Source organism: Monodelphis domestica, chromosome 1 (genome assembly GCF_027887165.1).
Source record: "Monodelphis domestica isolate mMonDom1 chromosome 1, mMonDom1.pri, whole genome shotgun sequence".
NCBI classification, from domain to species: Eukaryota; Metazoa; Chordata; class Mammalia; order Didelphimorphia; family Didelphidae; genus Monodelphis; species Monodelphis domestica.
The window spans coordinates 678,168,433-678,192,058 of NC_077227.1; the positions used below are offsets into that span (position 1 = coordinate 678,168,433).

General features: G+C 39.0%; 1 protein-coding gene across 1 annotated transcript in view; it reads right to left on the reverse strand.

Moving 5' to 3' along the window:
• The window catches only part of VAT1L (vesicle amine transport 1 like), a 139,541-nt gene that overhangs the window by 63,146 nt on the left and 52,769 nt on the right, over positions 1-23,626 (reverse strand). Inside the window, exons 4-7 of the mRNA XM_056795965.1 lie at positions 23,170-23,312; positions 13,698-13,801; positions 8,472-8,527; positions 3,265-3,459 (exon numbers count right to left, since the gene is read on the reverse strand). Coding sequence (XP_056651943.1) covers positions 3,265-3,459; positions 8,472-8,527; positions 13,698-13,801; positions 23,170-23,312 — 498 coding nt within the window. The remainder of the gene's footprint in view (positions 1-3,264; positions 3,460-8,471; positions 8,528-13,697; positions 13,802-23,169; positions 23,313-23,626) is intronic.

Below are 23,626 nucleotides of genomic sequence, written 5' to 3' on the forward strand. Positions count from 1 at the left end.
TTTTAAATCGTTACATTCGGTCTTAGTATCAATTCTAAGAAATAAGAGTGGCAAGGGCTAAACAACTGGGGTTAAGTAACTTGTTCAGGATTACATGGCTAGGAAGTGTGTGAGATCTGATTTGAACCCAGGTCCTCCTGACTTCAGGTCTGGCACTGTGTCCACTGTGCTACCTAGCTGTCTTACCTCCAGCTCCTATTGTTAAATAACTGACTTATTGACTGCCTCAACCCCTAGATTCTTTTTACTTAAAACTGTGGTCTTGCTACAATTCCCTCATTCTGATCTTATAAAGTTGATTTTTTGAACCCACATGTAGGGCTTTTACATTTACTTATATCAAAGGTCTCTTAATTGAATCAGTCCAATCTTTCGAGACTGTCAAGATCCTTTGGATTCTGACTGTCATCCAATGTAGTTATTATTTCTTCTAGCTTTGCCATTGACAATTTTGAGAAGTATTCCATTTACATCTTCATCTCAGTCATGATCAAGAAAAAGTCTTCATTAGAACAGGGCTCAGAATGGATCCCCAGAGATACCCAACCAGCAACCTCCTCCCAACCTTCCATTAAGCCATCGGGGCCAAGCAGAAGACATCTAAACCTTTCTCCATATGAGGTCCATTCAGATATTTGAAGACCTCTATCATGCCTTTTTTACGTCTTCTTAAAGTTCTTTTGTATATATGGCATATTAAAGCCTATTGTACAATCCTGTCAGTGATACGGAATCCATGCCTTCAACCAATATTTATGTCCTCTACTTGACAAATACAAAGTTGTGGTAAGTCTTGGTCCCTCTTCCCAGGGAGTTTCTACTTAGCAGTGGGGAGTGAGCATCAAAGCAGCAGGAAGGCAAACTTGGGATCTGCTCTACAATCAGTTTCTGCTTTGTATGACTAATCCCTACAATTCCCTACAATTCCCAATAAATGTAGAGATCAATGGCTGAAAAGGACTCTAATGTTATTATCACAACCAGTTAGAGCCCACGTAGAGTAGAGAAAATTCTTCTTTCAATCTCTCAGGGCTTTATATTTCTTGCATGAAGTTATAAAGCTGGCTCCCAAAGCAATTTCTTGGGGGCGATAATCATTATCATTTTCCTTCAGTGGTTAGTATGCAAGTAATACATTTTGCAAACTGTCTTCTGGCACTAGGAAGTTGTGTGGGCTCGATGACTCACGGTGTCTCGCCCAACAGCGGCCCTGAACACATAAATTACTAAGTCTGATCTGACTGCAACCTTGAAGGGATATTTGCCCATATTACAGAAAAAAACAACAACAACAAAAAAACAAAACCAAAGTCCCTGGCATATGGCATCAGAAGCATCTGTTAGCAGATAAAGGTATGGAGAATGCCATTCATCCTGACCCTGGAAGGCTAGTCCTTTAGGGAAGCTGCCATTAATTCAGAATTTTTTTTTTCAGCAATCATAATCAATAGTTGGCATTTTATAGTACTTTAAGGTTTTCACAGTGCTTTCCATGCAATATTTCGTTTGACTATCACAACAAGTTTGTGAGTGAGGGGCTAGTATGGCCCCCATTTTACTAATGAGGAAAATAAGACTGAAGTTAACTGACTTGTCCAAAGTCATACAAGTAAGCATCTGGAGTGGGATTTGAACCCAGGTTTTTGTGGTTCCAAGTTCTTTCCTCTATCCACTATACCTCAGTGTCTTAGTTGATTCTTAGAATTGGACCAGAATCTTTTTCATTGTTGAGCACACAATAGCAAATGTTTTGAGTATACTGATAATTTGGTTGTTCCACGATTTCCTTGATGTAGGCATTCTCTCCACAGATGAAGGAAGCATCTCTTCCATACCTTGCTGTCCTTCTCATCATTTATTAAAGACAGATTCATCTTCTTTTCCCCTAAATGTTTAAATGCTCATTCCTTCTCTATTCAAACCCCTTTAATGCCCATCAAATAAAGTTTGAAATCCTTACACTAGCATTCAAAACCCCACATTCTGGAAACTTCCTTTTCAGCCTCATCCCATACAGTGCTGTAATAATACTCCACCTTCTGACCAATCTCTTCCAACTCTGCATAAAAATAAGACCCTCACCTGAAAGGTAGGAAGAAGGGGCTTCATAGCCTACTCCTGAAAGACAGCCCTCTATTTCCCTCATATAACTCCCCAGGATATAAGGTCTGCTGTCTAAGCAAAGGGAAGGATTTCTCACCTAAAGTTCCACATGCTAACAAAATTGGATGCCTACAAATATCTGAAACATGCCATCTTCCCTTTGCCACCTATTAAATGTCTGCCCATCCTTTACAACCCATTTCTTATATTATCTCCTCTCAATTCCTACCTTCATCCAGTAAAAAAAAAGGAACAAAAAAATCTCCCCTTCAGAACTGATCATATGCTTGCAACTCTCTTGATACATTTATGAATGATTCCATATGATCAGTGTTTATGTTTTGTCCCCATACTACTACTAGTAGGAATAATAGCTTACATTTATATGGATTTTACTATTATTATTCCCATTTTACAGATGAGGAAGCTGAGGTAAACTTGTTAAGTGACTTGCTCAGTCACAAACAGCCAGTAAGTATCTGATGCTGGATTTGAACTAAAGTCTTCTTGACTCCAAGCTTGCTCTACCCACTGTGTCACCTAACGGAATTCCATGAGGGCAGGGATTGTGTCTTATTTAAGCTTTATGTGTTCTTCAGTACCCAGCACAGTGCTTTGCACAGAGAGGTGCTTAATCAATGTTTGCTGAACTTGAAAGCATGATTGATTCTAATATAAGAACTCACTTAATTCATAGGACTTTTGATTTAGAGCTCTAAAGAATCTTAGAAATCCTCTGGCTTAGCAATTCTCAAATTTTGAGGCATCAGGATCCCTTTACATGCTTAAAAACGATTAAGCTTTTGTTTATGTGGGGAATATCTATCAATATCTTCTTAATTCAACAAAAAACATTTGAAGATTATTATGAAAATAGTTCTGAGCTCACAGATCCCTGGACCATATACTTTGAGAAATTCTATTCTACTTGAATCATTTTACTGAGGGCCAAAGACACTATAGTGACTTGTCTAAGACCATTAGCAAGTAGCAGACCTGAGATTTGAACCCAACTCCCTGACTCCAAATTCTGAATTCTTTATTCTATTTATTCTCTTATTGACTAACAAAAAACCTAAAGAAAAGGGATCACTGATCTTTTTCTTTCAAATACCATGGCTAAAATGTCAGTGTTGTTTAGCAAAAAGGCAAAATGCTTACTTCTTCCAGGGCCCATAATGAGTCAACCATGGGTTTGATCTTCTTCTCGTTGTACAGGGCTATGAGTTTGTCCATTATGCCTTTAATCAGGCCTCCTCGACCCTGTTTGAAAAGGAGATTGAGCAGAGAAAATCCGGCGATGACTTTGTTCTCTTCATACAGCTTGATAGGGTTCACCTTCTCGACCTGCCACCACTGGAGACAGAAGTGACAAGAGCATTAGAAGAAATGGGGAACAGAAAAAGTCGTATGTGATCCTGTGAGGAGAAGAAAAGGTGTCATCAAACTAGACATCTGGACCACTTGAGAGTTAATCCTTCAACTAAAATTGTGCCTTTAATGCCTCAGTAATAAAAGTAATGATGATGATGCTATCACCGACACTGATGTGTTGCCTTGGTGTGTAAAGTGCTGTGAGACCTTGGGCAAAGCATGTTCCTCTCTCTGGTATCAGTTTCCACCTCTGAAAAATGAGTAAATTGAAGAAAAGCTCTAAGTTGTCTTTCATTTTTTTTTAATTTTTAATTTAATTTAATTTAATTTTTTCTTCTTCTAAGGTGTCTTTCAAAATGAACATGCTCCACTCTAAGGACCTTTCTCTAGCTTGAAGCTTTTCAATCTAAGGCTCTTTCTGGTCCTAAGAGGTGAGGAGAGGCAACGTTTGCCATCCTCGAGCCTTTCTCCAAGTAGATGAATCAGATCCATATGGAGCTCTCCTCTGTCCCTTGATAGGAAGACTCGGATCTTGGAAGGTCTTTAGAGCTCCTTTCATTGAAACAACTCACATTAGAGATATGGAAACTGATGAAAGGCAAAGTTAAGCAACTCACGTGAGGTTGAGAGTTAGAAGGTGACAGAAATGGGATTTGAAATCGGGTCCTCTGACCTCAATTCCAGAGTTCTTTGCCCTCCACCATGTTTGAACCTCATCCATGAGCACATATTGCATCTGGCATGGTTATTCAGGCTGCTGCTGCTGCCAAAGGACCTCAGTCCCACTTTTCACACCATATGCATTTTCCAAGAGGGGCCTTTGTTTTTCTGAATGCTTCAGTCAAACATGTACACAATGCAATTATTGTGTTAACATTGTGCTTATGGGAGCCTGTATTTAGGAGAGAAAAGGGAAAACACTCTGTACGATTGAATGTAATTTGGGACCAATTTGCTTACCCACAGCAATCTGTCAGTGTTGAGTTAATTACAGCAACATAAAAATAGCTATTCTTGTTCTGAAACCAGTCATCAAGAGAAATGCTCACAGAGGCATCTTGTCTTTTCCTTTTTTTTTTCTGGGATAAAATAATTCTCCTTCCAGATATGAAAGCTCGAAAGGAAAAGAAATCCATAATGCTTATCTCAGAAGGACAAGGGAGATTACATGAAGTGTTCTCAATTGGGTGATGGTGAGCAGAGAAAATGGTGGTACCAGAGACCCATGGAATTTTGGAACCAGAAGAAAATAGACTAGAGAGTCTCTAAGACTCCCTTCCAGCTCTGACAGTCCGTGTTCTAGGTTGATCCCCACAACAATCCTGGAAAGAAGGTGCTATTATGATTCCCATTTCACAAATAAGGAAACTAAGTCAGACACAGATTAACTGACTTGCTCAGTTACACAGCTAGTAAATATCTGAAGTTGGATTTGAATAATAATAATAATAATATTTATTAAGAGCTTACTATATGCCAGACATTAAGCTAAGCACTTAACAATTATTATCTCATTTGATCCATACCACAATCCTGAGAGGTAGGCACTATAACTATCCCTATTTTACAGGTAAGGAAACTAAGTCAGACACAGGTTGGCTGACTTGCCCAGAGTCATCCAGCTAGTAGTATCTGAGGCTGTATTTGAATAATAATAATAATAATAATAATAATAATAATAACAGCTAACACTTATTGAGAGCTTATTATCTGCCAGACAGTATGTTAAGTACTTTACAATTATCTCATTTGTTCCCTACCCAATCCCAAGAGGTAGATGCTATGACTATCCCCATTGTTATAGATGACTCTAACATTCTATGAGATTAAGCATGAGGTACTTGGGTTAATGTGAATTAACTCTTACTTAATTAAGAGCTTCAGATTAATTTCATTTCTAGGCACGGTAACATAATGGAATTATATCAGGAAAATTACAGTCTTCCCAGCAATAGTTATCCCATAATCCAAATCATGCCAGTTGACACATATCAATTCTTCTTCTTGACTAGATTTGGAATCACTGAGTCCTAAAGCTGGACAGAAATGGTGAAAACAACCAGGCCATGAAGGAGATGGGATTCTTTCTACCATGTCTCCTATGAGTGGTTCCTCAGCTTCTCCTGGAAGGTGTCTAATGCTGAGGACCTCACTACCTTCCAAGGTGACCCATTCAAGGTTGGGCAGTTCTAATTACTAGGAAGTTCTTCCTCATTTTATTTATTTTATTTTTTTTTGCGTTCATAATGTGATACATTTATTGTTATAAGTATTTTGAGCTTTATAAATCTAAATTCAGTATTATAAGATTTGACTATTTTGTTTCAGGTAATTATTTGGCAGAAAAGCAGGGTTTCAGATCATAAAACAGCTTTGATGGCAGTTCTGGGAACTTCCATTATGAGCAATATGGCAGCCTTTGAGTATCACTATGAAGAATCTCAAGTAAACAAAGGATGATGAAATTTTAAATGTTTTAAAAATTTTTTTTTATCATTTCTACTAAAACATACCAGACAGTTAGAAGGTATTGATAGATCTGTCAATAGGAAAAATCATAATAATGCCAAATACAGCTAAGTAGACAATTGGTCTGGTATTTTTCCCATTTATGATAAAATTCAGATAAAATATGCATATAAAGTACTTTGCAACTATAAAGTATTATAACCATATCAATTATCAACTATTATTATATTTACAGAAGTGACTTTCATTGTTAAGTGTATACTCCCTGCACTTGTAATAGAATGGTAGTTCTTCCTCATTTTAAACCAGAAGGTGTCTCATTGTAACTTCTACCTTCTACCCTCTAAGATCAAGAAGAATCAGTCTAATGCTTCTTCCCGCCCTCTTTTTTTTTTTAACACCCTTAGAATTGATATTAAACATTGGTTCCAAGGCAGAAGAGCTCTAATGGCTAGGCAATCGGGATTTAGTGACTTGTCATATAGTTAGGAAGTATCTGAGGTCACATTTGAACCCACAACCTCTGTTCTCCATGCCTGGCAATTTAATTCTTCTTAATCTCAACAATTCATCCATGAATTCAATGAATGACACTTATTGAACTCAATTCAACAAACAAATGAGGCCCCTAACAGTGGCCTAAGAGACTCCTGGCAGAACTATAGAAAAAGAGCATCGAAGACAGGGAAGGCAATAGTCCTGTTGTACTCTGCTCTGGTGAGATGTCCCCTGGAGTGTGGGTTAAGTTTTGCTAGAGCACCTCCAGAGGATACTGGAGACCAAGTCTTGAAAAAAAAAAAGTTCCATAGAAGGGATTTGGGAGAAGCTTAAGAGAAAGGAACAAGCATTTATTAAGAACCTACTATGTGCTAGATACTATGCTAAGCACTTTACAAATATGATCTCATTAAATCCTCACAACAACCCTGCAAGATGCTATTACTATCCCCCTGTTACAATTAGGGAAACTGAAGTGGAGGTTAAGTGACTTTCCCAGAGTGACACAGCTAGTAAATATCTGAAGCTGGAGCTGAACTCAGATCTTCCTAACTCCAGGTCCAGTGTGCCACCTAGTTCCCTACAGAAAGGAAGACAATATGGCACCTTGGACATATAGGTAGTAGATGCTTAATAACAAGTGCTTAGCTGGAGAAAGGTTGTCACTACAGAAAGATAAGACTTGCTCAGTCTGGCTCCTGAGAAGAGCTATGGAGCAGTGGGTACAAGTTACAGAGACACAGATTTTAAATGTAAGAAATTCCCAATAATTATAGCTGTCGATGATGGCAAGAGTCTTGGGATATCCATCCTCATCATTGAAGATCTTTAATCCAAGGCTGAATGGCTTCTTCTGGGGAATGGTCTAGAAAAGATTCCTGTTCAGAATCCAGATTGGACAAAATGCCCTCTGAGACACCTACAGACTATCAGATTCTAGCTAGAACATTCAAATTCTAGAAATGTTCTCAGTACGTGGCAACAGGCTCAACACCCAAGCAATCTCTGGTTAAATGAAACTAAACATTTCTCTCATTTTTTCCCCACCTACCACCCCCAAAGGAAGCTGATGCTAGCAAATTCAATGTCTACAGTCATTGTTTTGTTCCTTCGTGCTTTTTAACACGCAGCCTCATCTTACCAGTTAAAATCAAACACTTTGCCAGGATAAGGAATTTCAGAAGAAACCTACAATGTAGTATGTCTGGCTCACATGCACTTTTTTACTTACCTAACCTTTTAAGCACATTATATCACTTCTCTCAGTATTCTATTTGCCGTCCTACTTGTGCTGGGCATGGAGTCAAGATCTAAGTTCAAATCCAGTCTCAGACACTGACGAGCTATGTGACCCTGGGCAAGCCACCTAACTTCTGTTTGTCTCAGTTTCCTCATCTATAAAATGGGGGTAATAATAGCACCAACCTCTCCAGATTGTTGGGAGGATCACAGGAGATAAGAATTGCAAAGCGCTTAGCACAGTCTAGCACACAGTAAGCACTACATAAATGTTAGCTATAATTATTATTCAAATACAACCTCAGATACTTACTGGCTGTGTGGCTCTGTAAAATGGGGTTCATACTAGTATATCCCTCCCGATGAGAGAGTATTTATAAGGCATCTAATAATTGTTTCTTTTCTTTTCCCTCCCCAATTTCTGATTCCATTTCTACACTCTGCTCACCAGGAGTGGACATGAGCTTACATTTATGAACACGGTGTCCTCTGTACATTCTCAGACACTCTCCCCACATTCAAGGCTCCTCTCCAACATTTCAAAAGGAGATGGTTTTTTTCTAATGACAGTATTTTCAGACCATCTCCTAACATGATCACGGTGTCCCCTCTAAAGCTGCTTGGGGCTGAAGATTTTCCTAAATGCCCTTCTACTAACTGGCTTTTGGTTTCTCTTATTGCCTGCAGATCTCCAGCTGGCCCCAGCCTGGACATGAGCCCCAGCCTGGACATGAAGGCCTCTTCATACATGAACACAGGCTGTACAACAGATTTCTGCAAATACTCACTGATTTTGCAAAGCTGAAGAAGCTCTTGGTCTCCCCTGTCACCGTGTTTGATGACCCTGTGAAGAGAGGACATGGAACATGAGCCACTGAGAAGAAAAGCAGCATAGCAATGGACTGAAAATACTGGATGTAGAGTCAGAAAACCCAGGACAAGTTGCTCCCCTGTATTTGCCTCAGTTTCCTCATTAATCAGTCTAGATGACCTCTAAGACCCCTTTTCGCTCTAGATTCTTGGAAACAACTTATTTGGAAAGCAAAAGCTCTGGCATTTGTTCCAAATGAAAGGGCTGTCTTTGTTTCCAGTCAGGGACTGGAAAGAATTTGAAAATATCACAATGGGCAAGTAACTTGAGGGAACTCCCAAGTACCTTGGAAAAGGAGGAGGGAAAGAGAGGAACAAAAGAATTGAAGTGCCTGGAGATCACATTGGAATGGAAAATGAACAAATTAAAAAAAAAACCTAGGCATGTTTAGCTTAGAGAGAAGAGAAGGTTCGGGAAGCATATAGCTGCCGTCTCTAAGTATCTGAAGGGCTCTCATGTGAAAGAGGCTTTAGACTTATTTTGTTTGATCAGAGGTAGAATCAACAGGTAGAAGCTATGAAGAGACAGATGTAGGCAATAGTTTATTTTCTCTGCTACCCTTGGGGGCCTGCCATTGGAATCCATCTAGATCACCATTTTACAAGGAGGGCATAAAAAAAATTCTTGCTAAGGCTCTTGGTCTCTTGGTTAGCTTAGATGGCCTCTGAGGTTCCATCCATCTGAGAGCCTATGAAATTGATAATCTCTTAGTTATCACTGAACAAGGTATCAGGATAGCAGAGAAGGCACTGACTGCATGCAGCCTGGAGACCTTGGTTTAGTCTCGGTTCTGCTACTGATTAATTGAGATTGAGCCTGAGTCACTTCTCATGTCCTCTCTTTGGGTCTCAGTAAAATAGAGACAGTTTTATACGCTAGTCTCTTTTCCTTACATATAATACTCTATCTCCCAACTCTGGGCACTTAAAAAAAAAAAAGAAAAGGAAACCCTAAATCCTGTCTTAGATGATATGAAGTATTGATTCCAAGGCAGAAGAGCTGTAAGGGCTAGGCAATTGGAATTAAGTGACTTGCCCAGGGTCACAAAGCTAGGAAGTGTCTGAAGCCAGATTTGAATTCAAGATTCTACACCTGGCTCTCTATCCACCAAGTCCCCTCGCTGTTCCGGGACATTTTCAATGGCTTGTCCCCCATGCCTGGAAATCTCTCCCTCCTTATCTCCATTGTCTGATTTCCTTTAAGTCTCAGCAAAAAACCCACCTTCTGCAAGAAGTCTTTCCCAGTCCTCCTTAATCTTACGGCCTCTCCTCTGAGAGTAACTCCAATTTATGTATCTTGTTTGTATATAGTGGTTTGCATACTGTCTATCTCATTAAACTGTGAGTTCCCTAAGAACATGGGCTATTTTATCTTCTTTTTTTTTTATCTCTAAGAGTATGAACCATTGCATGTCATACAGTAGGCATTTAATAAATGCTTCTTGACTTCCTACCTTCCAGAGTCAATACAAGAATGGTCTCGATCAATTTCTTAACCTGGGGTCCATAGACAACCTTTACCTCATCTAAAGATAGATTTCAATGTATCCACGAACATGGACGATAAAAAGAATGTAGTTTTATGCATACTAATCTTTTTTTAAGGGGACGTGTGTAAATTGTTAAATAAAGTTTTTCTTATTAATGTCTCCCAAAGAAAGGGCCATTCCATAAACAATAAGTATTTTTTTTAAAGCGGAAAAAAGTCAGCACAGCTGATCAATATACTGAAAAAGTCTGAAAACATGTCTATTGCATACCTCTACAAAGGAGTGATTTGGGATTCTTTCCTCATATATCTTTATTCAGGTCATGCTTGGCCTTCATTATTTTGTTATGTTCATTTTTGATGTATTGGTGTGTTCTCACCAGCCCTTAACTGAAATCGATCATTCTCTTCAATTATCTGAAAGCCCAATTCTGAGGAGGGGTTCAGGGGCTTCACAAGACTGCTAAAAGGGCCAATGGCTCACACTCACGCACACACACACCCCCTAGAGAAATGGGAATAACTGTCTCCCAGAAATGAAAGATGATTCATTTCACATGATAACTCTTTTGTTATTTTTGAAAAACAGACATCCAGGAGCCCTTTGAAAAAATGATTTGTTCTGACTTATGTAAACCCTTCAAGACAAAATTTGATTGCCTCCCTCAAATCCTTTTCTTATGACACACTCAGGAAAGCAAGGGGCAAGGCATGCATGAGTTCATGGTAGTTTGGTCCAGAAATCATTTAACCTCTCATCTGTGGATGATTTTTTAAAGTCTTGTCCAGGCTAGAAGTACAGGGGCTATTCATGGGCTCCAAGCATCACAGTCTGGTGCTTGCTTTGTTTTCTATTTGTGCCAGTTTACCCATTCTTAGGCAATCTGGGGGACCCTTATACCAAGTGCCTGCCATATTGATGCTGAACTTATTAAAGACACCTAAAGAGGTTTAAACCCACCAAAGACTGGCCCTTCCAAGCTCAAGGGAACCACAATTTCCCCCGTACACCTACAGGGACCACAGCCATGACTATCTCTGGGGCCTCTTACAAATTTGTGAGTGGGGAATAAATCCTTCTAAAGTCATGGCCATCAGAAAGGTCACTCCCTTTCTGAACCCCTAGGATCTTTGTGACAGGAACTGAAAAATGAAGTCTAAAAGAGTTCAGAACCAAACAATTTCTTCCAGGAGACTTGAACCAAACAGAGGTGATACTGGGCATTGTTTCACATAGTGAATGGAAAAAAACCCTAGCTCGCAGTGTTCTGCCCCAAATGCTATGTGGGACCTCAGACAAGTTACTTTCCCTTATTGGGCCTCTGCTTCCTCCTTTGTGAAAAGCTGGAACTGGACTAGATAATCTCTATAATTCCTTTCAACTTTGACAATGTATATTCTATGCCCTAAGGTCCCTTCTAGCTCTACTATTCTGTGGTTTGTGTTCTAAGATTCCATCCAGTTGGGTCAAGCTCTATTATGTCTTCTAAGCTCTCCATTCTAGCTGTCATTTCATTCTCTCTGTTCTAAAGTCCCTTTCAGTTCTCTCGTCTGTGTTCTAAGTCCTTAAGTTCTCTTTCAATTCTAACATTTTGTGTCCTATTTTCTAAGGTCCTTTCTAGCTGTGGTATTCTCTGTTTTAATATCCTTTACAGTTTGGACATTCTATTCTCTGTTTTAAGGTTTCATTCTGATGTGGCATTCTCTTCTCTCTCTCTCTCTCTCTCTGTCTCTCTGTCTCTGTCTCTCTCTCTCTCTCTGTCTCTCTCTTCCCCCCCCCCCCTTTTTCTCTCTCCCTCTCCAACCCTTCCTTACCTTCTGCATTAGAATCAGTACTATGAAATGGGTTCCAAGGCAGAAAAGTGGTAAGGGCTAGGGAATTAGGAATAAGTGCCTTGCCTCAGAAGTATCTAAGGACAAATTTGAACCCAGGACCTCCCATCTCTAGGACTGACTCTCAATCCAATGAGCTACCTAGCTGTTCCCCTTTGTTCTCTTTTAAGATTCCTTTTTGATTTGCTACTCTGTGCACCATGATCTCAGATCATTTCCAGTTCTAATATTCCACACTGTGTTTTCTAAAGTTTCTCTCAGCTCTCACATCCTGTGTTGCAGGTTCTATGATCCTTTTTAACTGTCATTCTTGGAGTATGCAAATGCTCCACACTTCCTTAAGCTCAACATTCTACATCGAATATAAATTTCATAGACTAAAGGTCCCTCTGCCTTAACAATTCCCTTATATTAATCTCAATGTAGAGTCAAAGAATGGCAGAGTTAGAAGGGAATTAAGACTCATCAACTGTCAAAAGTGTCAGAGATCCCTAATCCAAATTTTTCATTTTAAGAGGAAGAAACCAAAGCCCAGAGAAACAAGGGTATGACCTCCCATAGACACACAATAACTTAGTGACAAAGCCAGGATGAAAACTCCTCCGTTCCAATTCCCAGTCCAAATTCCCACCATGCCATGCTTTCTAATACTGCAGCTATTTACAGAGTCAATTTTAGGGATGACAGGGTGAAATAATATGCCTCTATGGCCTTAGAATTTGTTCATATGAACAATAATTTACCTGTGAAAACCATTTTTATTTTGTGGTAAATTTTGTACATTTTTTGTAAATTTATAATTTTTGTTTTATTGTGACCATCGACAACATATTTTAATATTTTGAAAACCAAGAAAGAATAATTAAGAATAAAACAATAAATAATAATATAATAAATACAATAAAATATAAGATTAAAGAAGAATATTTAAATAAACTGGACTTCTATCATATTCAATTGCTTTTATATGTTTATATATGTGTACATAAATTGAATTCAAGAGATTAACAAAACTGTTCTGTTTTTGTGCTCCCTTCCCTAGTTTTTAGATTTCTTCTTTGCATTAAAAAAATGTTTTGAGGCAGCTGAGAAGCTCAGTGGATAAGGCTCCAGGACCAGAGTTGGGAGGACCTGGGTTCAAATCAAATACTTCCTAACTATGTGACTTTGGGCAAAGTCACTTAACTCCAATTGCCTAGCACTGCTTTTCTGCCTTGGAACCAATATGTAGTGTTGATTGTAAGACACAAGGTAAGGGTTAAAAAAAAAAGTTTTATTGATGTACTTTTTTCTATGAACATCTACTGCTACCTAGCAAAAATCAGGCCATGTAGTCTGACAAGGGCTTTTTGGTTTGCTTTGTTTTGTCATGTACCCCTCTGGCAAAGCCTTCTTTAAGAGCACATTATACAAAGGTGAGTGATGTAATAAAGACAATCCTGGTCTTCGGAATGGGAGGTCTAAATTTGAATCCTGTTTCTATCATTCAGTAGGTCTATGACCATGGGCAAGCCACTTCACCTGAGTTTCCCCATGTGTAAAATGGGGATAAAAATAATTGTCCCATCTATGTAACAAGGTTATTGTAAGGAAAGCACTTTGTCCACTTTCAAATGTCATAGAAATTATATCATTGTTATTTCTTGTCTTGAAATCAGGGGCATCCCAGGGGATTATTTGATCTCTTCCTCCTTCCCTCTTGCCCCACTAAATGCCCCCCAAAACCCCAAACTGAACCCTGACCTTGACACCTGGGCTATTAAAGATTTTTAACACAGAGCTCTTTTCTCATGAATGTTTTCATTACACCTTCCATACTCACCATATAAAATATATGTTCCCAGAGGTTTAAGAAGACTGAGGCCCTTTCCTGTGTTTTCTCCACACAGACAATCCAAGACGATATCTACGCCTTCTGGAGAGATTCTGAATGGCAGAGAAACAAAACACAAAACAGCTGTAAGTAAGGGAATGGAGAAGATTATCCATTTTCTTTTTCTCCCTTATTCTCAATGATACATCAGGGATCTCTCAGAACCTCAGTACTATTATTGAGTTGTCCCTAACTCCAAATGTAGAAATAATATCATATACTTGATTTTGTGGCTTTGCTAGTCATCTCTAATTAAATAACGAGACTCAAAGCTCAAAATGAATTACAAATAGAATAATTTAGTCAGGAAAGTATATGAAAGGCCTCCCACAAACTCCCACTATCCTCCACTTCCAGTCTCATCTCTTACATCTCCCACAATACTCTATGCTGTGGCCAAACAAGATTCCTCATCATTTCCCCATACACATCCACTCTATGATCACAATGACACCTCATTTTTCATCTCTCCCAGGTGATACTCTACTCATTCTTGAAGATCTAGGTTGGCTTAACTCTTTGATTCTATGATGCTGTTATATTGCAACCTTCTCTGACAAATGATAACCTTTCTCCTGTTAAGAAAGGAGCATATTGTCCCAATTTTCAAAATTGTCTTAATTTTCAAAGAAGAAAAAAATGGGAATAGGCAATCTGTAGGACAGTAAACTTGACTTTGATTTTGGGGAATAGTCTAGAATGTTTTCCTGGGAAGGCAACTAGTTGGCACAGTGGTGAGTACTGGACTTGGAGTAAGTTCATATCCTGCCTTAGACACTTAATAGCTGTGGGCACCTGAGCAAGTGGTTTAATGTCTCTCAGTCTCAGTTTTCTCATGTGAAAAATGGGAGAGTAGGACTTGATGGCCTTTAAGGTTTCTTCTCAGTCTAATTCTATGACCCTATTATCAAGAATGAAATTTAAGTCATAAAAGTAAATATACCCTTGGGTTCACAAAACCAAGTTTGTCTGCATGAGAATGGGATAGTATGGCTCAGCAGTTGTTCAAATATTTGGCGTTTTAGTGGCTTGTGAGCTCAATAGGTTAGTGATATGATATTGCAGCCAAGGAAATGAATTCAATCTTTGCCAATGTTTAGTGAGGCATAAAGTTCAGGAATGAGGAGGTGAGAGATAGCAGACTTCTCGGGGAAGATTGCATCTGGAATAGGATGCTGTGTTGTGGGCCACATTTAGTTGATAAGCTGGAGGACTGTCCAGGATGGCAGAGGGCCTTGAATTCATGCCATATAACAATTGGTCAAAGCAATGTTTGGCTTGATAAAGAGACAGAAAAAGCCTGGAGCTAATTTGAAATATCTGAAAGGCTATCATGCATGGGGAAGGGGTAGGATTATTTTGATCCAGAAGTCAGAATGAGGAGCAACGGATGAAAACAGGGAAAAAAGGCAAAGTTAAGCTTGATATAGGAGAAAACCTCCTAACAATTAAAGTTGCCGAAAAGGAATGGGCTTTCTCCAAAGGTAATTAATCCTTTTTCCAGAAGCTTGATGGAATAGGAGGACAGAGAAAGAATGAGAGGGGGGAGGAAGAAAGGGGAAGATGGGGCAAGAAGTGGGAAAGAGGGATGAGAAAAGGAAAGAGGGAGAGGGGGAAAAAAGGGGGAGAGAGACAGACAGACAAAGAGGGACAGAGAGATAGATAAAGAGAGGAAGAAATACAGGGGAGTAGAGGGGAGAGACAGAAGACAGAGGAAGAGAAGGGAGAGAAATAAAGATAGAGAGGAAGAGAGTGAAGGAAAGAGAAGAGAAGAGAAGAGAAGAGAAGAGAAGAGAAGAGAAGAGAAGAGAAGAGAAGAGAAGAGAAGAGAAGAGAAGAGAAGAGAAGAGAAGAGAAGAGAAGAGAAGAGAAGAGAAGAGAAGAGAAGAGAAGAGAAGAGAAGAGAAGAGAGAGACAGAAAGAGGGTGGAATGTAAAGCAGGAAGAGAAAAATAGAGGGACTATGACTCCCTGTATTCAAAGGGCTTTAATATAGAAGAAATTGACTTTTTTTGCAAAGGTCCAGAAGGCAGATGTAGGGGCAAAAAAGGAGAAATTGCAGAGAGGCAGGTTTATCAGAAAACCATAGATTTAGATATGAAAGGGACCTCAGAAGCCATTTAATCTCCTTATTTTACAGATGAGGAAAAAGAAGCTAAGGGAGGTTAAGAGGCTTGTTCAAAATCACAGATAATACACTTCAGCGGCAGAATTTGAACCCAAGTCTTGTGACTCCAGAACCAGTACTCTTTTTTATGTACTATGTTTGATGTAAGGGACAAGCAGCAGTAAAGAAGGAGATACTTCCTAGCAATTAAAGGTCTCTGAGTAGAATGAACTGCCTCTAGAAGCAATAGATTCCCCATCATTGGAGACTGCCACATGGATACAGAATAGCCACATATGGGGAAAACTACAGAGGGTATTCCTGTTCCAGCTATGAGATGGATTAGATGCTTTTTGAAGACTATTAGCACTGAGCTTCTGTTATTCTATGAACGTTAGATTCTTTTTTTTCTACTGCAGTATTTCCTTAGGCATAAACTTAAAAACAGCAAAATATTTAGCAATAATTAGACCTTCTGCTTATAGCATAATTATTGAGAAGGCGAAACCAAATTCCATTCGTTTGGGTCTATTATAAATATTGCCCTGAACCAAAATGCCTAATCTCAGCTAATAGCACAGCTGTAAATACATTAGTAGCTCTCTTTAATTAAGCAATTATGTAAAACAGTAGGGCCTTTCTTGGAAATGAAACCCTTGAACAGTCAAAGTCCCAATTTCTTAATCCCCCAAATCAAGGTCTGCCTGGGTGTCCTTCATACCTACAGTACAATTATCTAGTGGCTGAGCCTGCGGGATCATTTCACAGTCCCATCTTTCTCATACTTCAAGAAACAATGAACCAACATGTAAGTGACAACTGGAAAAACATCCCCTTACTGAGAATTTATTTTCACAATATGGTTCCACTCTCTCTCTCTCTAAATCTTAATTTCACACCTTTCCCCTCCCCACAGTGTACCTTCCAGCTAAACTGGCCTAGTCTACACCGTGGCTCCTTTCATTTTCATCTCTTTGCTTACACTATTCCTCACACCTACAATGGTCTCTTCACCCACCCTAATCTCCTTTTATTGAAATCCTTTCCTTTGTTCAATGCCCAGCTCTTATAGTAGATCATCTTCCTTGAGGATCGTGCTTAAAATGATTTCTCATAGCTATGTGGGACACTTCCTTTTCATATTCTTGTTTGTGTTGATCTTTCCAGTTTGTGTCTTTAACATGGCCCACATTCATCTTCAGTAATAAACTCCTGGGGGCCAGGAAGTGTCTGATTTCTGTTTGAAATCTGGTGGGCTTATTAATCTGAGTTTGATGGGTTGGACTTTAACTAGTCTGAGTCACTTGGAAGCCCCCCTCAATGTAAACTGAACACCACCTAATTGTGAATGTGAAGCAGGAAGTCAATCTCATATCAAAAGGTACTTAGGCAATGCAGAGAATCAATGTTCCCTTGGAAACCATCTCAGCTCTAGGTAAAAGATGTTTAAAATCATCTTTTTTCAGTGGTAGAAAACTCCCTCTGCCTCAATCCAATTATTTGCCAAATCCTAGTGATTCTCCTTCCACAACATATTTTGCATCCATTCATCTCCTTTTCTCCATTTACACAAACATTACTCAAGGTTATGTGCTAATCCTTTTCATTGGGTTCACTGCAATAATTTCTTTTATTTATTTAATTTCTTGTTTTCTTGTTAAATGTTTTATTAATTTCCCTCTCCCCATGATTCTTGTTTTCTCCCTCCCCTCATCCTTCCCCCCTCCTTGAGCTGACAAGGAATTCCACTGGTGGTTATACATATATATTATCACTTGAACCCATTTCTATATTATTCATTTTTGTAAAAGAGTAATTTTTAAAAATCAAAGCCACAAATCACATACCCATATAAACAAGTGATAAATCATGTTTTCTTCTATATTTCTACTCCCATGATTCTTTCTCTTGATTGGATAGCATTCTTTCTCATAAGTCAATTCCATTTGATCATCCCACAATGTTACAGTTTATGTGTACCCTCCTGGTTCTTCTTTCATTCCTCATCAGATCATGTAGGTCTTTCCAGTTCTTATAGAAATCTATCAATTCATCATCCCTTATAGCACAATAATATTCCATCACCAAATATACCACCATTTGTTCAGCCATTCCCCAATCAAGGGACATTCCCTCATTTTCCATTTTTTTTTGGCCACCAAAAAAAGAGCAGCTATAAATATTTTTGTACAAACAGATCCTTGCCCAGATTTTTAAAAATCTCTTTGGAATATAAACCTAGAAGTGGCATTGCTCGATCATTCTTTTAAGGTCTTTTGGGCATGATTCCAAATTGCCCTCCAGAATGGTTGATTCAATTCACAACTCCACCAGCAAAGCATTAGTGTCTCAACTTTGTCACATCTCCTCCAACATTTATTCTTTTCCTTTACTGTCATATTGGCCACTTTACTAGGTATAAGGTGATACCTCAGAGTTGTTCTGATGTATTGCAATAATTTCTAACTGGTTTTCCTACACCCAGGCTCTCCTCTCTCCAATTTATCCTTTATACAGTTACCAAACTGACATTCCTAACACTAGTCCTTTGACTTTGTTAAAGAAACTCCAGGATTTCCCTATTGCTCCCAGGACTAAATACAAACGCTTTTTTTTTTTTGCTTTACATAATTTGGTTCCAGACTCTCTTTTCAGATTGATCCCATATTACTTTGTCACACACCCTCTAGGATCAAGCATAAGGGACTATTCATCGTTCCCCATATATGACATCTCAACTCCCATTTCCAGGCCAATAAACTGATATTTATTTGGTTTTTTCCCTGCATCCTATTTCTGGAATGTTTTTCCTACCTCATTTTTCTTCACTTGTTGAAGTCCCTTACTTGGCTCATTCAGTACCTTATTATTATCTGTCCAGATTGACCAATATGACAATAAAGGAAAATCATAAATGTTGGAGGGGCTGTGGCAAAATTGGGACACTAGTGCATTGCTGGTGGAGTTGTGAACTGATCCAACCATTCTGGAGGGCAATTTGGAACTATGCCCAAAGGGTGATAAGACTGTCTGCCCTTTGATCTAGCCATAGCACTGCTGGGTTTGTACCCCAAAGAGATAACAGGGAAAAATATGTATACAAAAATATTTATAGCTGTGCTCATTGTAGTGACAAAAATTGGAAAATGAGGGGATGTCCTTCAATTGGGGAATGGCTGAACAAATTGTGGTATCTGATGGTGATGGAATACTATTGTGCTGAAAGGAATAATGAACTGGAGGAATTCCATGGAGACTGGAACAACCTCTAGGAAGTGGGTTTTGGCTTTAAAATGTTACTCTATTGCAAAAATGAATCATTTGGAAATAGGTTTTGAGTGATAATACATGTATAACCCAGTGGAATTGCTTGTCAATTCTGGGAGGGAGGAGGGAAAGAACATGAATCATGTAACCATGGAAAAATATTTTTAAAATAAAATTATAGAGGGCAGCTGGGTCGCTCAGTGGATTGAGAGCCAGGCCTAGAAACAGGTCATCCTGGGTTCAAATCTCTGTAGTGACCCTGGGCAAGTCACTTAACCCCCATTGCCTAGCCCTTATCACTCACTCTTCTGCCTTCGAAGCAATACATAGAACTGGTTCCAAGGCAGAATGTACGGGTTTAAAAAAATAGATTAAAAAAATTTATTTTAAAGAGGCCTGTCTGGGGGCAGCCACATAGCACAGTATATAATAGAGAACTAGTCTGGAGTTAGGAGGACCTATGTTCCAATATGACCTCAGATACTGCCTAGTGTGACCCTGGACAAGTCATCTAACCCTCATTACCTAGCCTTTGCTGCATTTCTGCCTTAAAATTGATATTCAGTATCAAATTTAAGACAGAAGGGAAAAAAAAAGAGGTACCTGTTGATTAACAGCTAAGATTACTTAGTATTCATTCTGTATCATTTTTATATGCTTCTTTGTGCACATATTGTATCCTCCCAGGAGAATGAAAGTTCCTCAAGTACACAATTGTTTCCTTTTTGTCTTTATAACTCCAACATTGCTGCAATACAGCAGCAGCTATTTGGCTGTTTTATTTTTTCATGCAAAACACAATTCCATATTGGTCATGGTCAAAAGAGCACATTTATACATAACCAAAACCCCCAAATAAAACCATTAACACACTGATATGAAGACAATTCCAACAGTTCTTTCTCTAGAGGCAAATAGCATTCCCCATCATAAGTCTTTCAGGATTGTCCCAAATCATTGCATTGTAGCAGCAGTATCTATTTGGATAGAGATAATCTCCCAGCCAGGAAGGCTTTGGTTCAAGTCCTGTCCCTGCCACACAATGGCCCAGGGATCCCCAGGCAGATTGTTTTACCTCCCTAGGCAACTCTAAAATGATGAGTTCTAGAGAAGGTGCTCCCTCCATTGTTAGAAGTTTTTCTAACCCTAAACCAATGAAATCCTTGATCCAGGCTTTACTCCTAACACCTAGCACAGTGCTTAGCACATAGTAAGTATTTAAATAATAGTTGTTGAATTGGACTAAAGTGAATTTAGTTCTTGTATCCCAAGTGCAAGGCTCTAAACATGCTTGGCATTTAAAAAACATGCAGGGTTCTTTAGTTCTAAGATGTGTGAATTTCCCTATTTGCCCTACCTCTTGATCCTCCTTTTTCCACTCATCTTTTATTTCCCTTTTCTCTTCTTTTCTCTAGGCTCTCTTTTCCCCATTCCACCCTCTCCCTTTCTCTTTTCCCTCTCTTCTCCTTTCTTCTTTGGTCTGTTTCTTTTTTCTTTTGTATGTTTTACCTCCATTATTTTGAGAGGGTTCTGGAAAATGTCCTATTGTCAATTTCCCTTAGTAGTAATTACTTTAGGGCTCTAATAAAACTGTCTTTAAAAGACTCCCACCCTTTTACTAGGGAATTTATTTCTGTTTGCTATGTCTTTCAGTTATAGCTTGGTCTCTGGTTTCTCTGCTCTCCTGTTACCCATTCTTCCTCACTGAGCTCATCTTGGCTGGAGGCTCCCATTATCATCCAGTGCTGATTAGGATGATTATTCCCAAAACTAAATCTTCAGCCTCAACATCCCTCCAGAACTCCAGTCTTAATTTACAAAAGCCAAGGGACATTTCATCCATCTAAAATGTCTAAACACTAAAGGTATTTGATTGGGCCTATAGGAGATACAAAAATAAGTAAGATAGAATCTCATCTCTGTGTAGAAGGAGTTCACGCTTAGTTATCTCCCTGCTTCTTCAGACTTAGCAGGCCCCAAACTGACTGCATCATACTCTCCCCTCACCCCCATCTCTGTTAGTGTCACTATCATCCTTGCAATCATCCAATCCCCAAATCTCTTGACTTTTCTCATTCTGCTTTGGTCTCTGTATTCACTACATTTCAAGTCTTATTAACTTTTCTTCCAAAGGGTCTTTTATATCCTTTCCTCTCCATCTCTACCCTGGTCTCTGCCCTCATATCCTCATATCTGGATCCCAATGACAGGCTCCAGGCATCCTCCATACCACTCCCCATTCAATCTGCACAAACTGCCAGATATTTAATCTTCCCTAAACATTGACCTCATTACATCACTCCACTAAATGAAAATGAAGACATGATCAGCTGTTATCATTAATCAGCTACAACCTGGAGCTTTCTAATTAATTCAGGGTTCAACTTCCAAAGGGTCCACTCGTCCAAAATTTATTACACATCATTAAAGGCATCCTTCTCATGGGACGAAGAGGTCCCTGGCTCTTTAGGATAATCCCAGTAAAGAGTAATTTCTGGCAGGTCCTAACAAAATGGAAAGGAGTTGAGTATGGACATACCGTCCAAAGATCAAACTAGCCTGGAGTAGAAAGGCTTGTCACCAGAAAAATGGGTTGCCAGCAGATGAGTTTTTGATCAGAGCAACTCATGAGTACGCTCTACTAAAGAATGAGGGACCACATTTTTCATTAGCAGAGGATGCAGACTCAGAAAAAAATCAAAGACCTTTTTTGAAATATTCATGTATGTGCAGAAGCTGGTGCTCAGATCTAGGGGAACTGCAAGGATAACTGAAATACCATCCATACCTCCCAAAAGCTTCCATTCTAGTTGGGGTGACAGAGATAAATATAAAACATATTAGGATGTGACAAATGCATCAGTTAAAGTGCTCCAAGATCTAATTTACAGATGAATGAATCAGGGAAGTCTTAAAAGTGGCATTTAAAGGGACAGGTAGATGGCTCAGTGGACTGAAAATCAGGCCTAGAGGTGGTAGGTCCTGGGTTCAAATTTGGCCTTGGACACTTCCTAGCTTTGTGATCCTGGACAAGTCACTTAACCCCTCATTACCTAGTCCTTGTTGCTCTTTTGCTTTGGAATCAATACACAATATTGATTCTAAGACAGAAGATAAGAGTAAAAAAAAAAAGAAGTGGCATTTAAGCTAGAATTTGAAGGAAGGAGGAGGAACATCAATAGGTAAAGATATAGGGGAGTAGAAATTAAGAAGACCTTCTTGGAGAGTGGTGAGGGTTGGAAGGAGAGGGGGGAAAAAAGAATGACAGATTTTTGAATGTAACTAATGTGAAAAGTTGTTTCTCTTGGATATGTATTTATTATAATTTATTACATATTTTGTAACAAATCATATGTATTATGTTGATGTTACATATTGTAATATATAAAAAATAAATGGTAACAAAAAAGTCATTTTGGTGCTATATGAAGGCATTGCAATAGCACAGATAAAATACTTAAAATAAAAATCTTTGAACATTAAAAAAATAAAATGTTTTTAAAAAAAAAAGGGAAAAAATCTTCAAGCATAGAGAAGAGTACAGGAAAAAGCAGAGACAGGAAAATGTGGGCCATGTTCATAAGGACAATCATTCTGTTTAGCTGGGCATTAAGGACATACAGGGAAGCAGGGTAGATCAGGCTGGGAAGACAGGATGGTACCAGATGGTGGAGGAGCTTGAGTGCCATGTTGAAGAGTATGGATTTATTCAACAAGCATTGGGGAACCATTAGGAGTTTTAGAACAAAGAACTGGTAGGGGAACATAGAATGGATTGGAAGGAAAGGCCAGAGATGAGAAAGTCTAGAAGCATTGTATATTGCACTCAGCACTTAAAATGTTTATTGACCCAATTGTAACCATCTGTATACACAGTGAGAAAATGTACCCAATTATTAAGACCCATTTAGAAGAGAATCCTGAAGCAGCTGGAGAACTGACAAGCTCAAAATATCCCAAAATGGAGTCCTCCCCTCTGTGATTTTCATGGTTCCACTAGCCAGGCCAGATGGATACCGCTAGGCAATCTTGGGGGTTAATGCCCTACCTTTTAACTTCTTGCACATAATCAACGTTTCTGTCAAAGAGGTGGGTGACGGAATCTTTGATGGCTTCATGCTTGAAGGAAGAAGCAGTTCCAAAGACTGTAACGTTGGGGATGGTTGAGCAGAGCTGAGCAACAGCCTGACCCTGAAAATGAAAATCAATACATTAGGCATTGATGGAACACCTTAGTGCCAGCTCCCATCCCTACCTTTCACAGATCTTTCACAGGGACCTCTGCTCTCTCCCAGCCTCCAGCCTATCTAACACCACTGCCTTGCTAACAAAAATCCAGCCCACAAATAGTTTTCTTCTAATTCCCAAACCTGATCATATCATTGTCCTCCATCAGACTGCTGAATGTCTCCCCATGGGCTACTGAATAAAAAAACCTTCTCCTTATGGGGCATTCAAAGTTATTTTTCCCAGTTCAATTTCCCAGCTATCACCTTTAGGTGCTC